The 23,172-nt window shown below is 45.3% G+C and overlaps 1 protein-coding gene across 3 annotated transcripts in view; it reads left to right on the top strand.

Moving 5' to 3' along the window:
* Positions 1-23,172, top strand: part of LOC110503103 (testican-2) — a 102,550-nt gene that overhangs the window by 62,149 nt on the left and 17,229 nt on the right. For all 3 annotated transcript variants that reach the window (XM_036960240.1, XM_036960239.1, XM_036960238.1), the window contains 5 exons: positions 17,739-17,853; positions 18,498-18,603; positions 21,740-21,851; positions 22,132-22,269; positions 22,719-22,937. In XM_036960240.1, the coding sequence (XP_036816135.1) occupies positions 17,739-17,853; positions 18,498-18,603; positions 21,740-21,851; positions 22,132-22,269; positions 22,719-22,937 (690 nt within the window). The remainder of the gene's footprint in view (positions 1-17,738; positions 17,854-18,497; positions 18,604-21,739; positions 21,852-22,131; positions 22,270-22,718; positions 22,938-23,172) is intronic.

Below are 23,172 nucleotides of genomic sequence, written 5' to 3'. Positions count from 1 at the left end.
GAAAATAAGAATGTGTTCTTAACTGACTTGCCTATTTAAATAAATCGGCAAAATCGGCTCCCAAAAATACTGATTTTCGATTGTTATGAAAACTTGAAATCGGCCCTAATTAAATCTGCCATTCCGATTAATCGGTCGACCTCAAGTTCTTGGTCACCTCCCTAACCAAGGCCCTTCTCCCCCGATTGCTCAGTTTGGCCGGGTGGCCAGTTCTAGGAAGAGTCTCGGTGGTTCAAACTTCTTCCATTTAAGAATGATGGAGGCCACTGTGTTTTTGGACTTTCAATGCTGCAGACATGTTTTGGTACCTCGACACAATCCTGTCTCGGAGCTCTACGGACAATTCCTTCGACCTCATGGCTTGGTTTTTCTCTGACATGCAATGTCAACTGCTGGACCTTATATAGATAGACAGGTGTGGGCCTTTCTAAATCATGTCCAATTAATTGAATTTACCACAGGTGGACTCCAATCAAGTTGTAGAAACATCTCAAGGATGATCAATGGAAACAGGATGCACCTGAGCTCAATGTCCAGTCTCACAGCAAAGGGTCTGAATACTTATGTAAATAAGGTATTTCTGTTTTTTATTTTTTATACATTTGCAAATATTTCTACAAACCAGTTTTTGCTTTGGCGTAATGGGGTATTGTGTGTAGATCGAAGAGTAAAACATTGATTTAATCAATTTTAGAATAAGGCTTTAACGTAAGAATATGTGGAAGAAGAGAAGGGGTCTGAATACTTTCTAAATTCACTGTATTTACACCGTTTGGACTTATGCGACCCCAAACAATGCTTAAGTGGCCTGACAAAGGATTTAAATGGCAGAAAGAAATCCTGTCAACCACTCTTGAGAGCTGACTAAATCAGTGTAGGCTAGCTAGCTAACCATCTGAGAGACCGGTCAGCAACATCACAATGACCAGTGCTGGGCAAGAAACTGGGGGTTGAAGGTCACTGTGTTTATCAGACACGACACGGTACATAGGAATGAGAATCGATGCACCACGACGCGCTCAAGCCCAGGTTGAATAAAAGGGAGCAAAAAGGTACTCAACTGAGGAACGAAACGCTGCTCTGGTGTATTAGACACAACAGGGTGAATGTTTGTTTACAATCCCATTTGTATTCTCGGGTCAGATGTTGTCCACACGTGTAGTGGCCCCTCAGTGAAAAGTTCAAGTGATGTTAGAGATGTAAACTCACTGTAGCAGTAGCCGTCTGACTGTCTCTCTCTGTGGAGGTTCTGAGCTCTGCTGTCGACCACCTACCAATCAACATTGAGCACCCTGTGTTTTCTCTACTCCTCTGTCTTTAATTCAGCCACAGGCAGATGAAGTCATGACATCCAGGTTGCATCTCAAAGGACACCCTATTCCCTATATGGTGCACTACTATGAGCCCTGGTCAAACATACTAACTACGCTATATAGGGAATAGGGTGCGATTTGGAACACTGAAATCATGTCCATGACCATTGTCTTGATTTGCAGCTCAAATAAAGTATTGGGAATAAAATGGCTGAGTCCATTAGTACTGCTATATCTCTCAGAGTTTAATTAGTGGGTAATTATGACTTCATGTAGAGGGCTGGAGAGAGAGGGAGAGTGGAGGAGGTTGTGGGGGAGAGAGAGATTGTCTTGCTGGAGTCCATTTTGTGTCCGTTGTATTTTATTATAATCAATAATTGAAATATCAAACGATGCTGTAGAAATTGTTGGAGCTCTCATCTTAATAATCTATTGATAGGCTTTCCTCTAAGGCTGGCTTAATGAGGCAATGGAGAGAAGGATAGAGGGGGAGGGAGAGAGAGAGAGGGAGGTAGAGAGAGAGAGGGGAAGAGAGATTGAGATACAGAAAGAGTTAGAGAAATGGAGAGGGGGAGAGATTTTGTCCCTCAGACATCTCTAGAGTCAGTGTGATGTCTCACTGTAGAGCCAGGCTGATCAGACACCATTTCAGGCCTCATTAGTCTAAACCCAGAGAGGATAGACAACCAATCCCACTCAATACTGTCACACACAATGGCTGTGTTTACACAGATTTTTCTTCCGTAGACCTATCCTATCTTTTTTACTGACTGTCCACACGGAGTTTTACATTTGACCTATTACAGATTTGCTCACTCAAAAGATGTAGCATCTGAAATAGCATACAGATGCTTTGCTCATTTCTTGTCACTGTTCCTTTAAATGTTGAGGGGGTTGTCTGTGCAAAAAAAAATATGCTTCATAGCAAAAAAATCTGATCTGAGAATCCAGACAGAAGTTACATGTGGAGGATCAGGTTTGTATCCGGATTTAAATCCACATATAGAGGTGCTATAAATTGTAAGTAAAAAGATCAGATTCCGTGTGTTGTTTTGCTGTTTACACATTAGGGAAAAGATCGGATAGGTATCAGATATGCAAGTAATTGGCAAAACAATTGGGCTGACTGTGTAAACAAAGCCATATGAATGTAGCATAAATCGCAAGTCAAAAGATCATGGAATAATTGTTATTTAGTAGACTCAATAGACACAACTATTGTAGAGAATGCAACACTGTCACAAAAGCAGGAAGGCACTGCCAGGTCACAAATAACATAGTCTACATATAGGCTACAGTTATACACATAAATAATATCACCCCAATACATCCCTCCATGCAACAAATACAATACCTATGGCTTTTTCATCAGTGTTTTCGTGATCATGTGTAGGGCTTTGAAAGCTGGAGGATTCGTCCAGTCCTCTAGGTTCCTGATAGCAATTTGCTCAGCAACTGGTTTGACCCAGAGAGGACAGGTGAGCGGACGTTCACTCTCTGACTAATCAATGACCTTGAATCAATTTCCTCAAATCAGTGACGGTGAAACAATTATGTACTGTAAGGAGGTAGGGAAACTAGCTGACTCTGCAGCCCCCAGGTCTATAGTTTAATACCCCTGCTAAAGGGACTCTAGGGTATCGATATGTTATCAGTTTAATACCCCTGCTATAGGGACTGTAGGGTATCGATGTGTTAGCAGTTTAATACCCCTGCTATAGGGACTGTAGGGTATCGATATGTTAGCAGTTTAATACCCTTGCTATAAGGACTGTGTGTGTGTGTGTGTGGTTCTGTGTATGTGCATTTATACACACACGTGAGTGAGCACACACTGTGTGTGTCCATAAACTAAAGATGTCTGAGTAATAGCTCCGTTTATCTATTTCCAGGAAAAAGCTATATGCAGTAGCTGATGACATTAGTAGCAGAGAGTTTGTAAACAGAGGATGAGAGATGATGATGAGGCAGTGGACTGAGCTGAGCTCCCCATTCTCCAGCCCCAATATGCAGGGATTAGCCTGATGATAATCTGTATGAGGATGGATATCCACATACAGGGCCTAATTTGGAGAGTTTATAGCAGCACACTCTTATGGCATAACAAGGATAGAGATGGAGAGCGATGATGGGAAGAGGAGTGAGAGATGATGTGAGGACAATACAGAGGGAGAAGGGTGTAGAGTGTGAGACTCGGGATGTAAAAGAGACTGTTGAGAGAGACCATGATAAAGAGAGAGTAGATGTGGAGACAGAGACAAAGGGAGATGGTTGTTTAAAGAGAGGGAGCGTGGGAGGAAGAGGAAGGGGGGAACAGGGGGTACTGAGAGGGAGAGAGTGAAAGAGAGAGAGAGTTCTCAGTAATATAGCAGATTGAGCTGCAAATCACAGTCAGTCCAAAAACTAGACCCCCATCAGACCGCAGTGCACATAGCCTGTTGCTATGGAGACGTCATCGTTGTGGTGCAGGCACTACTTTAATCCATGGAAGCCTGTTAAATTATCACTGGGCTAAGGCATCCACCTTATGCTATTGTACAACACACAACGCAACTCCAAGCCTGTCAGTGCTGGTATTGTGGCGGCTGCTATACCAACAAGATTTATTTACAAATGTTTTCTATAAACATTACGAGGATTGTCTTTTCTATTTGCATGTATTTTCTTATTTCTTTAGCTAAGGTTAAGTCCTCGGTCGGGAGAGGGAGAGGGAGAGGGAGAGGGAGAGGGGGAGAGAGAGAGAGAGAGAGAGAGAGAGAGAGAGAGAGAGAGAGAGAGAGAGAGAGAGAGAGAGAGAGAGAGAGAGAGAGAGAGAGAGAGAGAGAGAGAGAGAGAGAGAGAGAGAGAGAGAGAGAGAGAGAGAGAGAGAGAGAGAGAGAGAGAGAGAGAGAGAGAGAGAGAGAGAGAGAGAGAGAGAGAGAGAGAGAGAGAGAGAGAGAGAGAGAGAGAGAGAGAGAGAGAGAGAGAGAGAGAGAGAGAGAGAGAGAGAGAGAGAGAGAGAGAGAGAGAGAGAGAGAGAGAGAGAGAGAGAGAGAGAGAGAGAGAGAGAGAGAGAGAGAGAGAGAATCAATGCCAGCAGCAGAGGAGAATGACCAGTTGATGATAGACTGAAAGGGTGATGATCTTGGTCATTTTGTAAATATTTATTATTTTCTGGAACTACTACATTTACCCAACTCATTGTTATTAGATTATTAGAGAAACACATTGTTTTTGCACCCACCATGTGTCATTTCCGCAATGGTCATGTGAGGTGAAATGTGGATATTTTGGGATGTGAGCACTCAGTTGGTTTGTTTGATCTGACGAAGAGCCGTTTTGTCAATGAAGCGGTGAATTGGGAGCTTCAACAGTGTGCGGGCATTCTTGTTCTTCACAGGCTGGATCTTCACCATGACTCTTCTGTGGCTCTGACGTCTGCACATGCATGCAAGTGTGAGGCACAACAGGCCCGTGGCGGACGAATAGGGGGTGTATTGTTTTGGATTTGCTTTTCCAATCTGATCTGTGGGTTTGCTCTGATAATCTGCTATGATAATCTGCTATGATAATCTGCTGCAGAACTTGTTTTTACTGATTTAGTCTTCTTCATCCTACAATGCCATAACATGAGATGATACCGGTCACCACAGGCATAGAAGATGACTATGTGTACAGTATGCCTCTGTGCATCACAATATCTGCTCTAATTGTGCCATAAGAGCTGATTTGGAAGAGAAGAGAGAACAGCAATTCTGTTATGAGAATGCTTGAGATGTGAGAATGAATAGAAATGTCAAGGGATTTAAGTCTTGCTAATTGATAAAGCTCTAAATGGTATTGTGTTGTAAGGACCCGGTTGCCTGCAGTAGCCTAAGGTATTGATGGAAATGTAACCAAATATAGTGTTGCTGTATGGAGGTGGGGGAGGGAGAGAATGTGTCATCCGGTTCAGGATTTGGTGGGCTTGGTAGTTGCATACAGTGGTAACATGTAAGTGTGTGCGTCTGTGTGCGCGTCATCCGGTTCAGCATCGGTGGGCCTGTTAGGAAGACGTATGAGTGTGTGTGTGGTGCCGACACACAGCCACTGGCGTACCGGACCCTCCCTCAAGAGGGGGTTGACCTTTACTTGTACTTAATAGCAAGTACACATTCTTGTTCCCCGGCCCCAGTATGCCCACATGTGTTCAGAGAAAACAGGGCTCTGCTCACTGGTGCTTCTGATGACTGCTCTGCTGTCTCTCTGATCAATATGATGCACACTCGGGTGAGTTTGGTTACATACACTGCATTTGAGACGTCTATTGCAGTCTCTTGTGCCCACTTGACAAGCAACCAAAACAAATTCCCTTTTCCTTTAGGAAACCAATCTTCTCCCTGTGGCTCCTTTTCCTAAGTTGTGGACACAGCTCCAATTTGTGACGGCCGTTACACAACAGACGTGTGATGTGTTGGGTTTTGGGGGGGGGGGGTTGCTCTGGTGATGACATGCTGGTAGCAAATCTGCCCCCTGTGTATTTGTGAATAGACGTGTGAATGAGCCTCGACGTTTGGGCTTTGAGGCTTGCTTCTGGATTGTATAGGATCTATTCTCACCTGTTTTTCCATGAACAGGATGAGATCAAGTAGTCTTGCACGCCTGCTCCTGTAACTCACAAGCAGATGACCTCCACCTCTCCCTGACTTTGTAGGGTAATTACAGGATGATATTCTTTAAGCTGGAGGCCAGATCCATCTCGCCCATGTCTTCCATATCTACCATTACAACAACCTCTGAGCATTTCGCTACACCAGCCATAACATCTGCTAAATATGTGTATGTGACTAATACAATTTGATTTGAGGTATAATGCATAGGCCTGTCTTCGGATTTGATGCTAGGCCAGCTAAAAGCCTTCTCCATGCATTGGCAATCTTGTATTAATTACCGTAGTTCTCCTTTAATCAGCACTTGGCTTTTTGATAGCCTTATCTGGAGCCATATGTTGGCAGCTCCTAACCAGCTCTCGAGGCTGTCCTCTGGTTTACTGTTTGAGGAAGTGCCGTTTGTGTTGACTAGTTTGGCCTATATACCATGTTCTAATGACTGAATGAAGGACCTGTACTGTAAAATGTCACCATCAAAAAGAGTAATTTCTCTGGATGGCAGAAAGGAAGGATGTTGCTGTTTGACTAGCATAGCAGTAACCTCATTCTGTCTTTGGAGAATGGTGATGAGAGGGTTTTCTATGTTTTCCTGTGAAGTGTCCTGAGCACCGTCCTGTGAATTGGAAAGTCTTGCCTGTTCTCCCCGTGGCCCTCTGTGAGTTGTTCAGCACAGAGGGGCCTTGTCCTGTATAGGCCTGCAGACTTGGTTTAGAGTCTTGTGCAGCAGTGTGCTCTCCGTGAGCTGCTGTCTGAATCACACTGTGTCCTGACTGTTCTGATTGAGCTGAAACACTGTGAGGGTCAATGTGCTCAATGAATTGGGGTCCTTCTTTGGGACGCATACTTGGTGCATGCCTGGCAGAAGTGTCCCTCTGCCCTGTGTGAAATTCAAGGTCAGAGATCTTGTATCTCTCTGCCGTTTCCTCAAAGTAGTCATTCATGCCATCTATTATTGAGTTGGCCTTTCTCTCCCTACAGATGTCTAGACTATGAGCTTTGCTGAGGCAGCTGCTATTTAAGTTTGCAGCTCAAGAGTGTCCCTTCTTTTCCTCAGTTCCATCTTTTGTTGGTTTAATTCCTCCTCCCTATCCTCTAGAAGGTGTTTGAACTTGAGAGCAGCAGCCTTTGTTATTAATGCCTCTGGTCGGATGCAGGCTGAGGATGTGGAGGATTCACCTGAGCGTGAACTCCTGTTAGACCTGCGGCTGAAGGTTTGGCTGGAGGTTTGGGACACACTGTCAGTAGGTTTAACATCTTTCTCATCAGTGCATTCATCAGGTTTCTCTGGTGCTGGGGCTGCACCTGCAATCCATTGCAAATCTAATTGTATTGGCCACATACACATATTTAGCAGATGTTATTTCGGGTGTAGCGAAATGCTTATATGTTGGACACAGAACTAGAAATGTGTGAATATGCTGCCATTTGGGTTCATACCAATTCAGCATAACATTTTTTCTTTCATCCTCAGGTATCATGTGATGATAAGGATGAATAAAATCTTTGAATCCATTCAACATTTCATTGAACTGAATCATGTTTTTTTATTTTTACAATTCAGTCATCAGATCAGTAACAATGTCCATTTTTCTAGTCAGCATTGCCAGTTTACCCCTTCTGGATTTGCACATTTGGGAAACGTTTTCCTACAAGGCCTTTTCTGATAAAGGCTCCTCCACTAGCGCCGTATCGCCCCCATACACAATTCTATCTGCAGTGGTAGAATTCAGCCATATTCCATCAATAGCCTATCACAGTAATATCTATATCAACAGATGCATATCTGTATTTCCAGTCATGTGAAATCCACAGATTAGGGCCTTATGAATGTATTTGAATTGCCTGATTTCCTGATATGAATTGTAACTCTGTAAAATCTTTGATTGTTGCATGTTATGTTTCTATTTTTGTATTTCCCCTATAATGTTATCATCCTACCTCCTCTTTCTCTCTCTAGTGTGGCTTCATTCCTTCCTCACTTTCAGCAGTTAAATGAAATACGTTTCCTTGTCCTTATTTTCATCATTCTAATGACATCCTTTAATAATATTGGACTAGAATTAGATGCAGAAGGCTTTCACTTCTCTTCAAGAAGATTGGTTATGGGTCTGAATAAGTAACTGCTATAGCCTACCGCCATCACGCGTTCGCTCTCCTTTCAAACTACCTGTGAGTTCTATTGGCTGCTGTATTTAACATTCAGCAAACAAGAGCTAGCGTCCCTCTTCGAATAGTCTGTTGGTAGAAGAAACGCTAAACAAAAATAAAGTCCAGCAAGCTATTCTAGTCTAGTTTTTCCTGTATTGGACTTGCTGGGTTGTGTTCATCACTGATTGTCTAGTATAGCATCCATGATTTGTATCATTGATTGGACAGTCTATTTTGTTAATATGTTTTTTTTAATCTGAAATGACTATGTGATTTGGTGGTCCTATTTACGTTGTTTTATGAGATGCTACTCATTGAGATGAACGTCAGCTTCAACTGAGAACAAGTGTTTCTTTTTTGTTTTTTTTATACATAACATTTGGCAAACGTGTTGTCTGAAAGTATTTCTACAATATCCCTACCTCCACCGGAGCAGTCCTTTCCTCACGTGGGTGAACCAACAATCCCATGGGACAGATGGAAGTTGTCGTTTGATACGTACATGCTACCTACCGGACTGGATGTGGTTAGCCCTGAGAGGAAAGGGGACATTCTTCTCCGCTGTCTCGGTGCCGAGGGCCTGCACATCTTCCAAATGCTCAGGGAAGCACACTCATATGGTGCAGCTGTTGAACTTTTGGATGGACATTTAGCAAAGAAACAGAGTGTTCTTCATTTTCGGTAGTGTGCACAGCGTTTGGGTGAGACGGTGACCTTAAGGGGCAAGCACAGTCATGTCAGTTTGTTTATCTTAAAGATGAAATGATCAGGGACCAGTTAATTGAAAGAACCTCCAGCTCACTCGTGCGGGAGAGGCTTCTCCTTGAAGATGATGATCTGACTTTAGTAAAAGCTGTAGCCATAGCTTCCCAAGTGGAATCAGCAGCTCACTGTGCAACTAAGATCTCTGAGGCACAGGCACATGCTTCCATGGTCAAGCTGTGCAGCAGTCTCAGTGCTCAGACTGTGGATGTCACTCAGACATGAGTGCCTCAGTGCAGTTGATGAGAACCCAAGGGCGTCAACAGTGTGCCAACTGTGGTTCCAATAGACACAATTCACGTGCCCCTGACTGCCCTGCTCGTGGACAGACTTGTAGACGATGTCAAAAACCAAACCATTTTGCAAAGTGGTGTAGGTCAGCTCCAACGCTCACGCCCCATGGACACACCACCTGCTGTCAGTCACACTGTTGGCTCAAACCCAGCTGGGTTTTCCACCTGTGCTGTATACCTGGGTGACTCCTGCATTCCTCTCGTGCTAGACACAGGAGCAAAGGTGTCGCTCTTCAACATGGCTACCTACGAGCGGTTCTTGTCCCACCTACCACTCCAGCCACCCAGCCTTAGCCTGTACGGATATGGGTGCTCTGTGATAGATGTTATCGGCTTTATATACTCACCTGTGCAGTATGGCAACAAGGCCTTCACAGTTCCCCTTCCACATCACATGGCACTAACATCTTACATTTAGACCTGTTCACCAGCCTGGGGTTCTCTCTGTTGGCAAGAGCAATGACCCACCCTCTTCAATGGTGTAGGTGCCTGACAGCGTTCACACATAAGCCCTTTCTCGACCCTACGGTGACTCCAGTCATTCAACCTCTATGCCATATTCCACTGGCTGTATATATGAGGAGGTCACTAAGGATCTACAGAAGCAGCTGGAGGGTGGATTCATCGAGCCGGTGGATGCCTCCCCATGGGTGTCCAACTTGGTCATTGCTAAAAAGAAGTCTGGAGAGCTGCGGGTCTGCTTGGATCTGGCCAACAAGGCCATCATTCCTGATCAGTACCCACTGCTGACTATGGAGGAACTGACCACTCACTTCTATGGGTTGACGGTCTTCACAAAGCTGGACCTTCGCAAGGGCTACCTCCAAGTTCACCTACATCCAGAGTAGGCACCTGACGGCCTTCGTCACTCATAACGGGGTGTTCCCCGACACCCAGAGAGTAGGAACCTGACAGCCTTCGTCACTCATAATGGGCTGTTCCCCGACACCCAGAGAGTAGGCACCTGACAGCCTTCGTCACTAATAACGGGGTGTTCCCCGACACCCAGAGAGTAGGAACCTGACAGCCTTCGTCACTCATAATGGGCTGTTCCCCGAACACTCAGAGGATAGGAACATGACAGCCTTCGTCAATCAAATCGGGGTGTTCCGCTACACAAGGATAACTTTTGGTCTCAGTTTGTCCCCCAGCTGTTTCCAGAAGATAATGACCACCATCCTTGCCGGGGTCTCTGGAGTGGCTGTCTACTTGGACAACATCGTCGTCCATGGTAAACATCTGCAAGCAGCCTTCGCAGCACTCAGTCAACATAACCTCACACTCAACACTGAGAAATGCCTGTTCTGAGTGCCAGAGATCGACTTCGTCGGGTTCCGCGTGTCGGGTCTCTCGTCGCTGCAGTCAAACGTGGAAGCCATCCATCGTGTCCCAGAACATACATCTGCTACACAACTTGCCTAATTTCTGTGAATGACGGGTTACTACATGCGCTTCCTGCCCCAGTACTTGGCAATCACTTCCCCTCTGCGTCAGCTGTTGAAGAAGGAGGTGTACTGGGCCTGGACACCCAACTGTGCACAGGCTGTCCACTCTCTCAAAGAACTGCTGACCACCTTCTGTCCTGGCCCACTTTAACCTCACCAGCCCAACTCTGGTCACCTGTGACGCGTCAGCTGCAGCAGTGAGAGTGGTTCTTTCTCAGCTTCAGAAACCAGTGGCTTGTACATCTCGCCCCACCGAACAGAAGTACTTCGTTCAAATCAAATCCAAGTTTATTTGTCACTTGCGCCGAATACAACAGGTGTAGACCTTACAGTGAAATGCTACTTACAAGCTCTAACCAACAGTGCAATTTCTAAGTAACAAAAAATGTATTAGGTGAACAACAGAAAAGTAAAGAAATAAAAACAACAGTAAAAAATACAGTGAAAAATAACAGTAGCCAATGTGAGGGGGAACCAGTTGGTCGGGCTAATTGAGGTAGTATGCACATGAATGTATAATTAAAGTGACTATGCATATATGATAAACAGAGAGTAACAGCAGCGTAAAAAAGAGGGGTTGGGGGGGGCACACAATGCAAATAAGTCCGGGGGGCCATTTGATTACCTGTTCAGGAGTCTTATGGTTTGGGGATAAAAACTGTTGAGAAGCCTTTTTGTCCTATACTTGGCACTCTGGCACCGCTTGCCATGTGGTAGTAGAGAGAACAGTCTATGACTGGGGTGTCTGGGGTCTTTGACAATTTTTAGGGCCTTCCTCTGACACCGCCTGGTCTAGAGGACCTAGATGGCAGGCAGCTTAGCCCCAGTGATGTACTGGGCCGTACGCACTACCCTCTGAAGTGCCTTGCGGTCGGAGGCTGAGCAGTTGCCGTACCAGGCAGTGATGCAACCAATGCTCTCAATGTTGTAGCTGTAGAACCTTTTGAGCATCTGAGGACCCATGCCAAATCTTTTTTGTTTCCTGAGGGGGAATAGGCTTTGTCGTGCCCTCTTCACGACTGTCTTGGTGTGTTTGGACCATTCTAGTTTGTTGTTGATGTGGACACCAAGGAACTTGAAGCTCTCAACCTGCTCCACTACAGCCCTGTGAGAGAATGGGGGCATGCTCGGTCCTCCTTTTCCTGTAGTCCACAATCATCTCCTTAGTCTAGGTTACGTTGAGGGATAGGTTGTAATTCTGGCACCACATGGCCAGGTCTCTGACTAACTCCCTATAGGCTGTCTTGACGTTGTCGGTGATCAGGCCTACCACTGTTGTGTCGTCTGCAAACTTAATGATGGTGTTGGAGTCGTGCCTGGCCATGCCGTCGTGGGTGAACAGGGAGTACAGGAGGGGACTGAGCACGTACCACTGAGGGGCTCCAGTGGTGAGGATCAACGTGGCTGATGTGTTGCTACTTACCCTCACCATTGGGGCGGCCTATCAGGTTGTCCAGGATCCAGTTGCAGAGGGAGGTGTTTTGTCTCAGGATACTTAGCTTAGTGATGAGGTTTGAGGGTACTATGGTGTTGAACGTTGAGCTGTAGTCAATGAATAGCATTCTCACATAGGTGTTCCTTTTGTCCAGGTGGGAAAGGGTGGTGTGGAGTGCAATAGAGTTGGCATCATCTGTGGATCTGTTTGGGCAGTATGCAAATTGGAGTGGGTCTAGAGTTTCTGGGATAATGGTGTTGATGTGAGCCATTACCAGCCTTTCAAAGCACTTCATGGCTACGGACGTGAGTGCTACGGGCCTGTAGTCATTTAGGCAGGTTGCCTTTGTGTTCTTGTGCACAGGGACTATGGTGGTCTGCTTGAAACATGTTTGTATTACAGACTCAATCAGGGACATGTTGAAAATGTCAGTGAAGACACCTGCCAGTTGGTCAGCACATGCCCGGAGCACACATTCTTGTAATCCATCTGGCCCCACAGTGTATGTTGACCTGTTTAAAGGTCTTACTCATGTCGGCTACGGAGAGCGTGATCACACAGTCGTCCGGAACAGCTGATGCTCTCATGCATGCCTCAGTGTTGCTTGCCTCGAAGCGAGCATAGAAGTGATTTAGCTCGTCTGGTAGGCTCGTGTCACTGGGCAGCTCGCGGCTGTGCTTCCCTTTGTAGTCTGTAATAGTTTGCAAGCCCTGCCACATCTGACGAGCGTCGGAGCCGGTGTAGTATGATTCAATCTTAGCCCTGTATTGACGCTTTGCCTCTTTGGTGGTTCGTCGCAGGGCATAGCGGAATTTCTTGTAAGCTTCCGGGTTAGAGTCCTGCACCTTGAAAGCGGCAGCTCTACCCTTTAGCTCAGTGCGAATGTTGTCTGTAATCCATGGCTTCTGGTTGGGGTATGTACTTACAGTCACTGAGGGGATGACGTCCTCAATGCACTTATTGATAAAGCCAGTGACTGATGTGGTGTACTCCTCAATGCCATCGGAAGAATCCCGGAACATGTTCCAGTCTGTGATAGCAAAGCAGTCCTGTAGTTTAGCATCTGCTTCATCTGACCACTTTTTTATAGACCGAGTCACTGGTGCTTCCTGCTTTAATTTTTGCTTGTATGCAGGAATCAGGATGATGGAATTGTGGTTGGATTTACCAAATGGAGGGCGAGGGAGAGCTTTGTACGCGTCTCTGTGTGTGGAGTATAGGTGATCTAGAATTTTTTCCCTCTGTTTGCACATTTAACATGTTGATAGAAATTAGAAATAGAAATCCACTCTGTTGGAGGGAGGCACTAGCATGTGTCTGGGCCTGCTAGCGGTGGCACATTTACCTCTACGGACGTTCTTTCACCCTTACACACCGGCCACCAGGCCCTCACAGCTTTGATGTCTACCTCAGGGTCGGGTCACAAGCCCCTCCGCATGTACCACTGGTCAGACTACCTCCAGCAGTATAACTTTAATCTGCAGTTTACGCCGGGCAGGGACAATGTGGTGGCCGACCTCCTTTCGTGCTCAGTCGAATCAGACTCTGCCCAGGTTAACTCCGAGGAGGACCTAATCCAGTTCCTACACTCACCTCTCCAAGATACAGTGTCGCTCAAGGAGCTGACCCAAGAATCAACCAACGACCCCACCTTCACGATCTTACAGGAATACGTATCCAATGGCTGGCCTGCACAGCTCCCGTCGGAACTCCAACCATATGCCAAGTTCGAACATGAGCTGTCATGCTGGAATGACATATGTCTGGGTCACGGAAACTGCACTGTCATACCAAGCAGCATCAGAGGATTAGTGTTGGCCACGGCTCATGAGGGCCACCTTGGCACTGAGAAGCTAAAGCAGCGCTACCGGGACCTGGTATGGTGGCCTGGCATCGATCATGATATCGAAGGGCTAGTACATGACTGTGCTCCATGCCTTGTCAGTGGAAAGACAGGCCCACCTCTGCCACCACCACTGCAGACACTGGCCTGGCCCTCCCGTCCATGGGAAAACATCCAACTGGACATCTGCGGTGATCTCTACAATGTGCCACATCACCAATGCTTCCTGGTGGTTGCATATGACCTACATTCAAAATGGCCAGAGGTCACACCCATGGGTTCTGTCACATCAGGGGCCGTTATAAACTTCCTGGATATGCTCTTTTCTATCTGGAGACTGCCTGCAACTCTGAACATGGACACTGACCCCTTAGCTGGTCACGGCCGAAGTCAGCAACAACATCCAAAGCAAGGGGATCAAGCACATCAGAACAGCCTACTACTCTCCCCAGGAAGAGGTTCAATCAAACCCTGAAAAATCGACTGAGGGCTCACCTAGCTCAGGGTTACTCCTTCACTGAGTCCTTGTCGCAAACTCTGCTGCACTATAGAGCTGCTCTGCACCTTCTTGTCAACACCGTGTCAAGTTCAACGTCAGCTGGGCCCAGCAACATTTCAACTGACTGATGGCTCTCGCTGGCATGCCAGCCGACTGAGGAAGGTGCCACCTCCTGCATGTCCCCACTCTGCCATTGATGTCACCTTGAGTGGTTCACTACCGGTGGCAGACGTTCCCTTGGCCCTAGCTGAAGTACAAGTGCCAGCCCCACAGGCATCTGTTGCTGTTGCTGCAGCACCCGCTCTGAACCCTCTAAGGGTGCGCTCTAGACCTGTTCACCTTCACTTTATCACCTCCTTTCATGCCTAGTTTAAAAGGGGTGGGGATCACTGATTGTCTATTATAGCATCCATGATTTGTATCATTGATTGGACAGTCTATTTTGTTAATATGTTTTTTTTATCTGAAATGACTATGTGATTTGGTGGTACTATTTACGTTGTTTTATGAGATGCTACTCATTGAGATAAACGTCAGCTTCAACTGAGAACAAGTGTTTGTTTGTTAAAAAAAAACACAACAGGACTCGCTAAAGGAGCGTTTTCTAAGGAGAGAGGCCAACGTGTGTATTGTGCAAGAGACATAGGCTGTACATTAGAAGCTTATTATGCATTATATTACTGTAGAATAGGCTATGCTGCAGCAAATGTAGGCCTACCTGTCACAAGGAAAAAGGTTACCATGATGAGATAGCTCTACATGCATTGTAAACTGCACTCCAAACTGAGATGGGCTGTCTGTCCGCACCTTGAGCGTTGATGATTCATCATGCAGAGAGAAGGCCGTAGAGGAGCCAGATGTAGACATTGCATATAATGTAACAGTTCCCTTTCATGTCATGCTGTTCATATAAATCATTTATTATAATTTACCGGTTTCTCGCAGTTATTTATCCCGGGAAAAGGGAGGGGTTTTGGGCGGTAAATCTCGGCAACCAGATTCAAGCTATTCAACCCTAGTCTGGTATGGTCAAAAGACTGTGCTGCCATTCCAGTCACTCCCAGTAGGCCTTGGAGCATTTTTATTTTTTATTTCACCTTTATTTAACCAGGTAGAACAGTTGAGAACAAGTTCTCATTTACAACTGCAACCTGGCCAAGATAAAGCAAAGCATTACGACACAAACAAACACCGAGTTACACATGGGATAAACAAACGTACAGTCAATAACACAATAGAATAAGTCTATGTACAGTGTGTGCAAATGATTAGAGATTAGAGAGGTAAGGCAATAAATAGGCCATAGTAGTGAAATAATTACAATTGATCAATTAAACACTGGAGTGATAGATGTGCAGGCCTTGGAGCATGTATTCCTTTTAACAGTTTTCTCCATTGGCCTGTAGAGGGGTTACACACGCTTGACAGGGGATTAGTGGCAAACACACATACAACTGAAATTCATCATGAACTGGAATAATTGGACCAATTTAACTTCTTTGGCTCCTACACCGTTCACAGCACAAACAAATGGTGCACTCATACGTTTAATGCAACAGCAGTAATGGAGTTTATAGAAATGGAAATGTTTATACTTGGCAGGCATGAATGGAGAATGGTGGTTCAAAGTGATTAGAGAGCTTGTATTATCACACAAGCCGTTGTTTCTAGAGATGATATCTGTCTCATAATTGGCCTGGACTATTGTTTGCATTCAAGACCAGGTCATTTTTATTGCTCTGTTTGTCACTGTCAGAGTAGCCACTCATTTCTGTTAGTTGTGTGGTATTAAAAATGATTATGCTAATGTCAGCTATCCATCATGTTAAAAAAATGTCAGACCCTGCACATTTTTTAAAAATGTGGAAATCCTAGAAACTTGTCTGCTCAACTGTATTCCACTACGCAAATTCAATTATAGATGCATGCAATGCTTTATTATGGGCCTTTATTACACCCCTCTGGCAGCACCACCCAACTCAAAATGTCTTCCCTCAGCCATGCCAGGGGACTTTCCTCTTTTGTTCTCTTTTGCTCCTCGGTTGTTCCTCAAGCAGGGGGGGGGGTCACGGATTCCCATCAGACCAACTCCTTGAATGCCCTACTCCTTGAAGTTTGCAGTTGTGTTTAGAAACACTATTTTGCTTAAAACATTTATTTTTTTTATCCTTTAGTGTGTGTACTTTACTGTATTTATTCTTGGGATATCGCTTTTCAACAGAAAAAGTATACAATTGCTGGAGGAAGTCTTTTAATCCATGAGATTCAGCTGGGTTCCGTCACAAGCCAGCTGGCACGCTTCTTTCTGATTACTTCTAGCTTCAGGTGCAGGTGAGGGCGTGGATATGAAGTTGCTACCCCTCACAGCACCACAGGTAGAAGAAATACCATTCTAGACCATCTACAAAATCCATCTAGGCCCCTTGAAGAAAAAACATAATTGCGCCTAGGTCTTCCTCTACATAACATACTGTATAGTCTCTATACAGGCAATGCTCAACTACAGAGGAAGTGTTAAATGCATGGTTTTAGCATTGAACCACATGCTAATTGACACGTCAGAACACAAGAGCAACACCACCTGGAACAGACCCATTGAAAGAGCACAGTCCCTTGAAGGTAGACTAGACCTAAGAACAGAGGGGGCCTATAATTGACAGCATCGGGACCTGGAAGGCCTGTTGATTGGCTTTATCTACTGGGTAGTGAAGTTGATGTCCATGTCACTGTAATGGCTATGTGAGGAAGGATGGACTTCCACCTTCAGACATGTAAATATTGCCATTATTTGCCAAATGAATGAGTAGTCATGTTGAACAGCACTCTTAGACTACCACCATCTGACATGCAAATGCTTACATTGTTTTGCAACTAGTAAATGGAAGGAAAGTAACTTAGAAAATAGAGAATTGGAGGGGAGTGGAGGGGTGGAGTGTCGGCAGGGTAGCGTAGTGGTTAGAGCGTTGGACTAGTAACCGGAAGGTTGCAAGTTCAAACCTCCGAGCTGACAATCTGTCGTTCTGCCCCTGAACAGGCAGTTAACCCACTGTTCCTAGGCCGTCATTGAAAATAAGAATTTGTTCTTAACTGACTTGCCTAGTTAAATAAAGGTCAAATAAATAAGAAGGAAAGAAAATGGAGAAAGTGGTCACAGCAGAAGGTTTACGTCAAGCATGGAAAGAGGCAAGCAAAGAGCGAAAGAGGATAGTCACAGGAAGAGAGAGCTGGTGAGAAACATACATACTGTAGGAAGAAAGATTGCTCTTCTCGTTTCCTCAGAAAAGGGCATGGAAAATGAGATGGATAAAGGGGAGGGAGAAGGCGAGAAACACCAAGAGATTTCTATCGTCTGATCTCCTTGTCTGTCCATAGATGTTGACACCACCAAGGACCCCTGTCAGAAGGTGAAGTGTAGCCGACACAAGGTGTGTATCGCCCAGGGATACCAAAGGGCTGTGTGTGTCAACCGCAAAAAGCTTGAGCACAGGTGAGTGTGTCTAGCCCTCCAGAAAGATGGTTGATGAATTTGACTTGCCATGCACTCAAAGAGACAAATGTGTGAGCACACACACACACACACATACTAACGCAAGCACACACACACTGTGGCCTTCAAGGACTAGATACAGTATGCTGTCACAGAATGAGAGTCTATTTCTATGGTTAGCGCCCTAAAAGTGCTGTTCCCTCATTACAGCCTGAGGTTGAAGGATTCTGCTGCTGTGCTGTAGACAGATGATTAAACACCTCTAGGCGTTCTGTACTGCACAGTTACTGTACGTTCCCAGGTTTAACTCTAGCTCTATAAATACCCTGTGGTTGTTATGATACGAGGAAGGGTCCTCAGGACATGTCTGTGGATGTGTTACCGGGTAGAAAACAGCACAAGCTTTCACTAAATGTAATATAAATATATAGTATTATTATGAGGTGGAATTCATTCAAAACAAACTGATGTATACAACTCAGTTTACTGTAATGTTTCACGGGGGAAGTACTTTATTGTAGCCACCAAGCCATGGTAAGCATTATAGAACCTCTGTTCCCTCTGTGTACTGGGTGAAGCATCCTGCTCAACTACTGTGTGTGTGTGTGTGTGTGTGTGTGTGTGTGTGTGTGTGTGCTCTGTAGACTGAAGCAGCCTTCCCTGAGGTCTCCTGAGGGAGGATGCCGGCCCTGCCCCATCTCCTCCTCTGTTCCTGTGTGTGGCTCTGACGGACACAACTACGCGTCACAGGTATAGCAACACACATAGTGACGGGGGAATTTATTTAAATCCCAGATACAGATTAAATATTCATAAAGGTAACTGTCGACTGACTGTACACCTTCATTTGAATCTCTCTCCGAAACAAGAATTTAGATGAATAGAGCAGTCTATTCTTTTCATTTCCTGTTTCCTCTTCAACATATCATTTCTCAACAAGGTCAGAGACAGTCCCAGAAGACAAAGCATAAATCACTAAAAACACATGGGAGAGATGCCTCACCACAACAACCCTCTGGTCCTCCTGTTCCTCTGAGGCTATTTATCACGACCCTTTGGCATTGTGTTGTATATCTTTGGACACTGTTCACCTCTAACAGTATCTATACCATTATGTACATGTTCTAGATCAGGGGTGTCAAAGTCAAATGGACGGAGGGCCAAATAAAAAAATCAGCTACAAGACGAGGGCCCGGACTGTTCGAATGTTCATTGAAAAATTTTTAAATGACGCATATAGTCTAGTGAACCTAATTGAACCTACTGAAAACCTAACAAATATATTACAATATGATCAGATAAATAAAGCAATATTTTCTTATGGCTCTGTCAGTAATCTTTAATTTTCAACAGACACAAAAGACAAATTTCCTTTATATAAATATCCCCATAACATGAACATTAAATGAAAGAAACCGGTATTCAAGGCACCATCAGTAGACTATATTTTCTATTTTAGCAAAAGTGGGCTAAATTTACTTCAAAGAAAAAACAATAATAGCAATTTTCTATCATCCACTCAACTGAAATATTTTTAAAATATAATTGGATTGAAATACAAAAAAATAAAGTGCAAAAATCTATTAATCAAAAACAACACTTTGTTTAAGGAGAAGTAACATGCAGTGAAAACAAATATTAAATTTTAACTTTTAAACTTGAACTGAGTAAAAACTCTAAATATGTGATTGCACAGTAATGTTCACTTGTTTGAGGTTGAGGGTGATACTTGGTGGTGTCCCATCTTTTCCACAAGTTCATCAATGTTCGGGGTAAGGCTCTGAGCTGAAGAAATCCTCAGAATTGAGTGGAGGTGTTCAGCAGTAAGTCGACTTCTGTGTGATGTTTTGTTCAGGTTCATCAAAGAAAACAGTTGTTCACACAGGTATGTGCTGCCAAACATAGACAACGTTTGAGCAGCCTGGATGCGCAGCTGGGGCATTGTGCCGGGGAGGAAACGGGCGAACTCCGCAGCACCCACTGCCGCATATTTTGCCCTCAGTGCATCATTGCATTGGAGGTCAATCAACTCCATTTGGAGGTTTGGTGGTGAGCTTTCCACGTCAACAGCAAATGGGTTACCGAGCAGTTCCAACCTGCTTTTTTGTGCTTCAAAGTCAGCAAATCGGCGTCGAAAGTCAGCGGCAAGCATACCTATTTTATCAGCCAACTGTGTGCTCGGGAACGCACTGGTAGAGAGCTTCTCTTTCATGGTCTGGCAGCTGGGAAAGTGGCTCAAATTTTCTTTCCGCATCTGCGTCTCCCACAGAGTCAGTTTGGTTTTAAATGCCTTCACTGTACTGTACATATCAGAGATGACACGATCCCGACCCTGCAGCTGCAAGTTTATTGCATTCAGATGACTCGTAATGTCACACAGAAAAGCCATTTCACACAGAAACATTTCGTCTCGGAGTTGTGTTGTGTCTTTCCCTTTGCTGTCCAAGAACAGACAAATCTCCTCACGAAGCTCGAAACATCTTTGAAGCACCTTTCCCTGGCTTAGCCATCGCACCTCTGTGTGATAAGGCAAATCACCATGCTCCGTTTCTAACTCCGTCAGAAATGCCTTGAACTGGCGGTGATTCAAACCTTTGGCTCTGATAAAGTTAACTGTGCGCGTGATGATGCTCATTACATGCTCCATTTTCAAGGCTTTACCGCACAACGCTTCCTGGTGTATGATACAATGATAAGCTGTCAGCTCACCTGTCGCGTTTTCCTCTTGCATCTTTTCCCGTATCTTCGCCACCAGTCCGCTCCTGTGTCCACACATCGCAGGTGCTCCGTCGGTTGTCAAACCCACGAGTTTTTCCCAAGGCAGCTCCATCTCATTTACACATCTTGACACCTCTTCATACAAATCATGCCCCGTAGTTGTGCCATGCATAGGACGTAAAGCCAAAAACTCCTCTGTCACGCTTAGGTTGGAGTCCACTCCGCGGATGAAAATTGACAACTGGGCAATGTCAGAAATGTCGGTGCTCTCATCCACAGCCAAGGAATATGCAATAAAATCTTTTCCCTTTTTCACAAGCTGCTCTTTTAGATTGATGGACAACTGGTCTACTCTCTCGGCAATGGTGTTTCTGCTCAGACTCACATTTAAAAAGAGTTGCCTTTTTTCTGGGCAAACTTCGTCACAAACTTTAATCATGCAGTTTTTGATGAAATCCCCCTCCGTAAATGGCCGGGCTGATTTAGCGATCTCTTCTGCCAAAATAAAACTGGCCTTGACAGCAGCCTGGCCTTGTGATTTGGCTTTTTTGAACAGAGCCTGTCGAGATTTGAGGCCTCGTTTTAATTCCTCTGCCTTTTGTAGCCTTTGTTCCATGTCCATATTCTTGTTTTTGTCCGCGTGTTTCGTTTCATAATGTCGTCTCAGATTATACTCTTTCAGTACCGCCACACTTTCTCCACACAGAAGACACACAGGTTTTCCAGCTACCTTCGTGAACATATACTCCGACTCCCACCTTGTTTGAAACCCCCGGTTCTCAGTATCCACCTTCCGTTTTGCCATTTTTGATGGGTATCTGAAAGTTAATTTTACTGTGATGCTGACGACTGCTGTGCCAATAAATATTGAAATGAAGCAGCCTACTGCTCGGTGCGTCACCTTTGCATTGTGGGAAATGTAGTATTGGTGCGTGTAAAAGATCTGCGGGCTGCCGGCTTGCTGCGGGCCGGTTCTAATAATAAATCAAGATCATCCCAGGGGCCGTAAAAAACCTTCTTGCGGGCCGGATGTGGCCCGCGGGCCTTGACTCTGACATATGTGTTCTAGATTCAGGAGAGACAACTCAACAGCCGTGTTTTTTTATTCACTGATAATCACCACAAAACACAGAGAAACATAGCCTGGTAAGAAATGTGTGTGTTGCAGTGTAAACTGGAGCAGCAGGGGTGCCTCACAGGGAAGGAGCTGACTATGAAGTGTTCAGGTCTTTGTCCCTGTCCAACCACCGCGCCCATCACAGAGACAGAGGTCAAGCATGGTAAGTACGCACATGTAAACACACAAATGTGCACACACGCCCAAATGCACACACATGCTCACACACACAAAACTGCAATGCTATACAATATTTCTCTCTCTCTCTCTCTCTCTCTCTCTCTCTCTCTCTCTCTCTCTCTCCTTCCTCCCTCTCTCTCCTCCCTCTCTCTCTCTCTCTCTCTCTCCTTCCTCCCTCTCTCTCCTCCCTCTCTCTCTCTCTCTCTCTCTCCTTCCTCCCTCTCTCTCTCTCTCTCTCTCTCTCCTTCCTCCCTCTCTCTCAGAGAGTTGTACAGGGCAGGACCTCTCTGATCTGGGGGAGAGGCTGAGGGACTGGTTCCAGCTGCTGCAGGGCAATGCCAAGCTGAACAACAACAGCAAGACTGGAGGCAGCAACCCAGCAGTGGCTAACACTGGATCAGGTAAGAGATAGATCCGATGCAGAGCCTGGGGTCTAGAGGTAACGTAAACTCCTCTCCCCACCAGAGACGGTGGTTCAAATTCCGCTCCAACCCTTTCATCTCCTTATCCCACCTGTCTGTCTCACCCTATGTCATTGCATAAATGTCTCAATAAAGTAAACAAATACAGTAGATGAGGAGAAAAAAAAGAGACAGCTAAGTTATTATAGGGCCAGCACTGCATCAGGTCAGATTAAAATAGGACCAGCAACATACTGTATCAGATGCAACAGTGAAGACATTCTCCTTTCTTTTGCAATCTAGTGACATTTTGACTCACTGTAATCCTGACGTCTACCACTGTTATAAATATTTGATCTGTATATGTGGATTATAACTCATTCCCCCTCCCCATTTTCACTGTGTGTGTGTCTCTCTCTCTAATATGTGTCTCATATCTCTGTCTGTAGTCATGGACAGGAACGTGGTGGCCAGCTGTAAGGACTCTATAGGTTGGATGTTCTCTAAGCTGGACACCAACAGTGATCTGTATCTGGACCAGGCCGAGCTGGCAGCCATTAACCTGGACAAGTATGAGGTCTGCATCCGACCCTTCTTCAACTCCTGTGACTCCTACAGGGATGGGAAGGTTTCTACAGCCGAGTGGTGCCTCTGCTTCTGGAGACAGAGTGAGTATACTGTGGGGAGAGGGGTGTGTGTCTGTGAGAGAGTGAGTATACTGTGGGGAGAGGGGTGTGTGTCTGTGAGGGAGTGAGTATACTGTGGGGAGAGGGGTGTGTGTCTGTGAGGGAGTGAGTATACTGTGGGGAGAGGGGTGTGTGTCTGTGAGGGAGTGAGTATACTGTGGGGAGAGGAGTGTGTGTCTGTGAGGGAGTGAGTATACTGTGGGGAGAGGAGTGTGTG

This window comes from Oncorhynchus mykiss, chromosome 23 (genome assembly GCF_013265735.2).
Source record: "Oncorhynchus mykiss isolate Arlee chromosome 23, USDA_OmykA_1.1, whole genome shotgun sequence".
Taxonomy (NCBI): Eukaryota; Metazoa; Chordata; class Actinopteri; order Salmoniformes; family Salmonidae; genus Oncorhynchus; species Oncorhynchus mykiss.
This window is presented reverse-complemented; position numbering and strand designations above follow the sequence as displayed.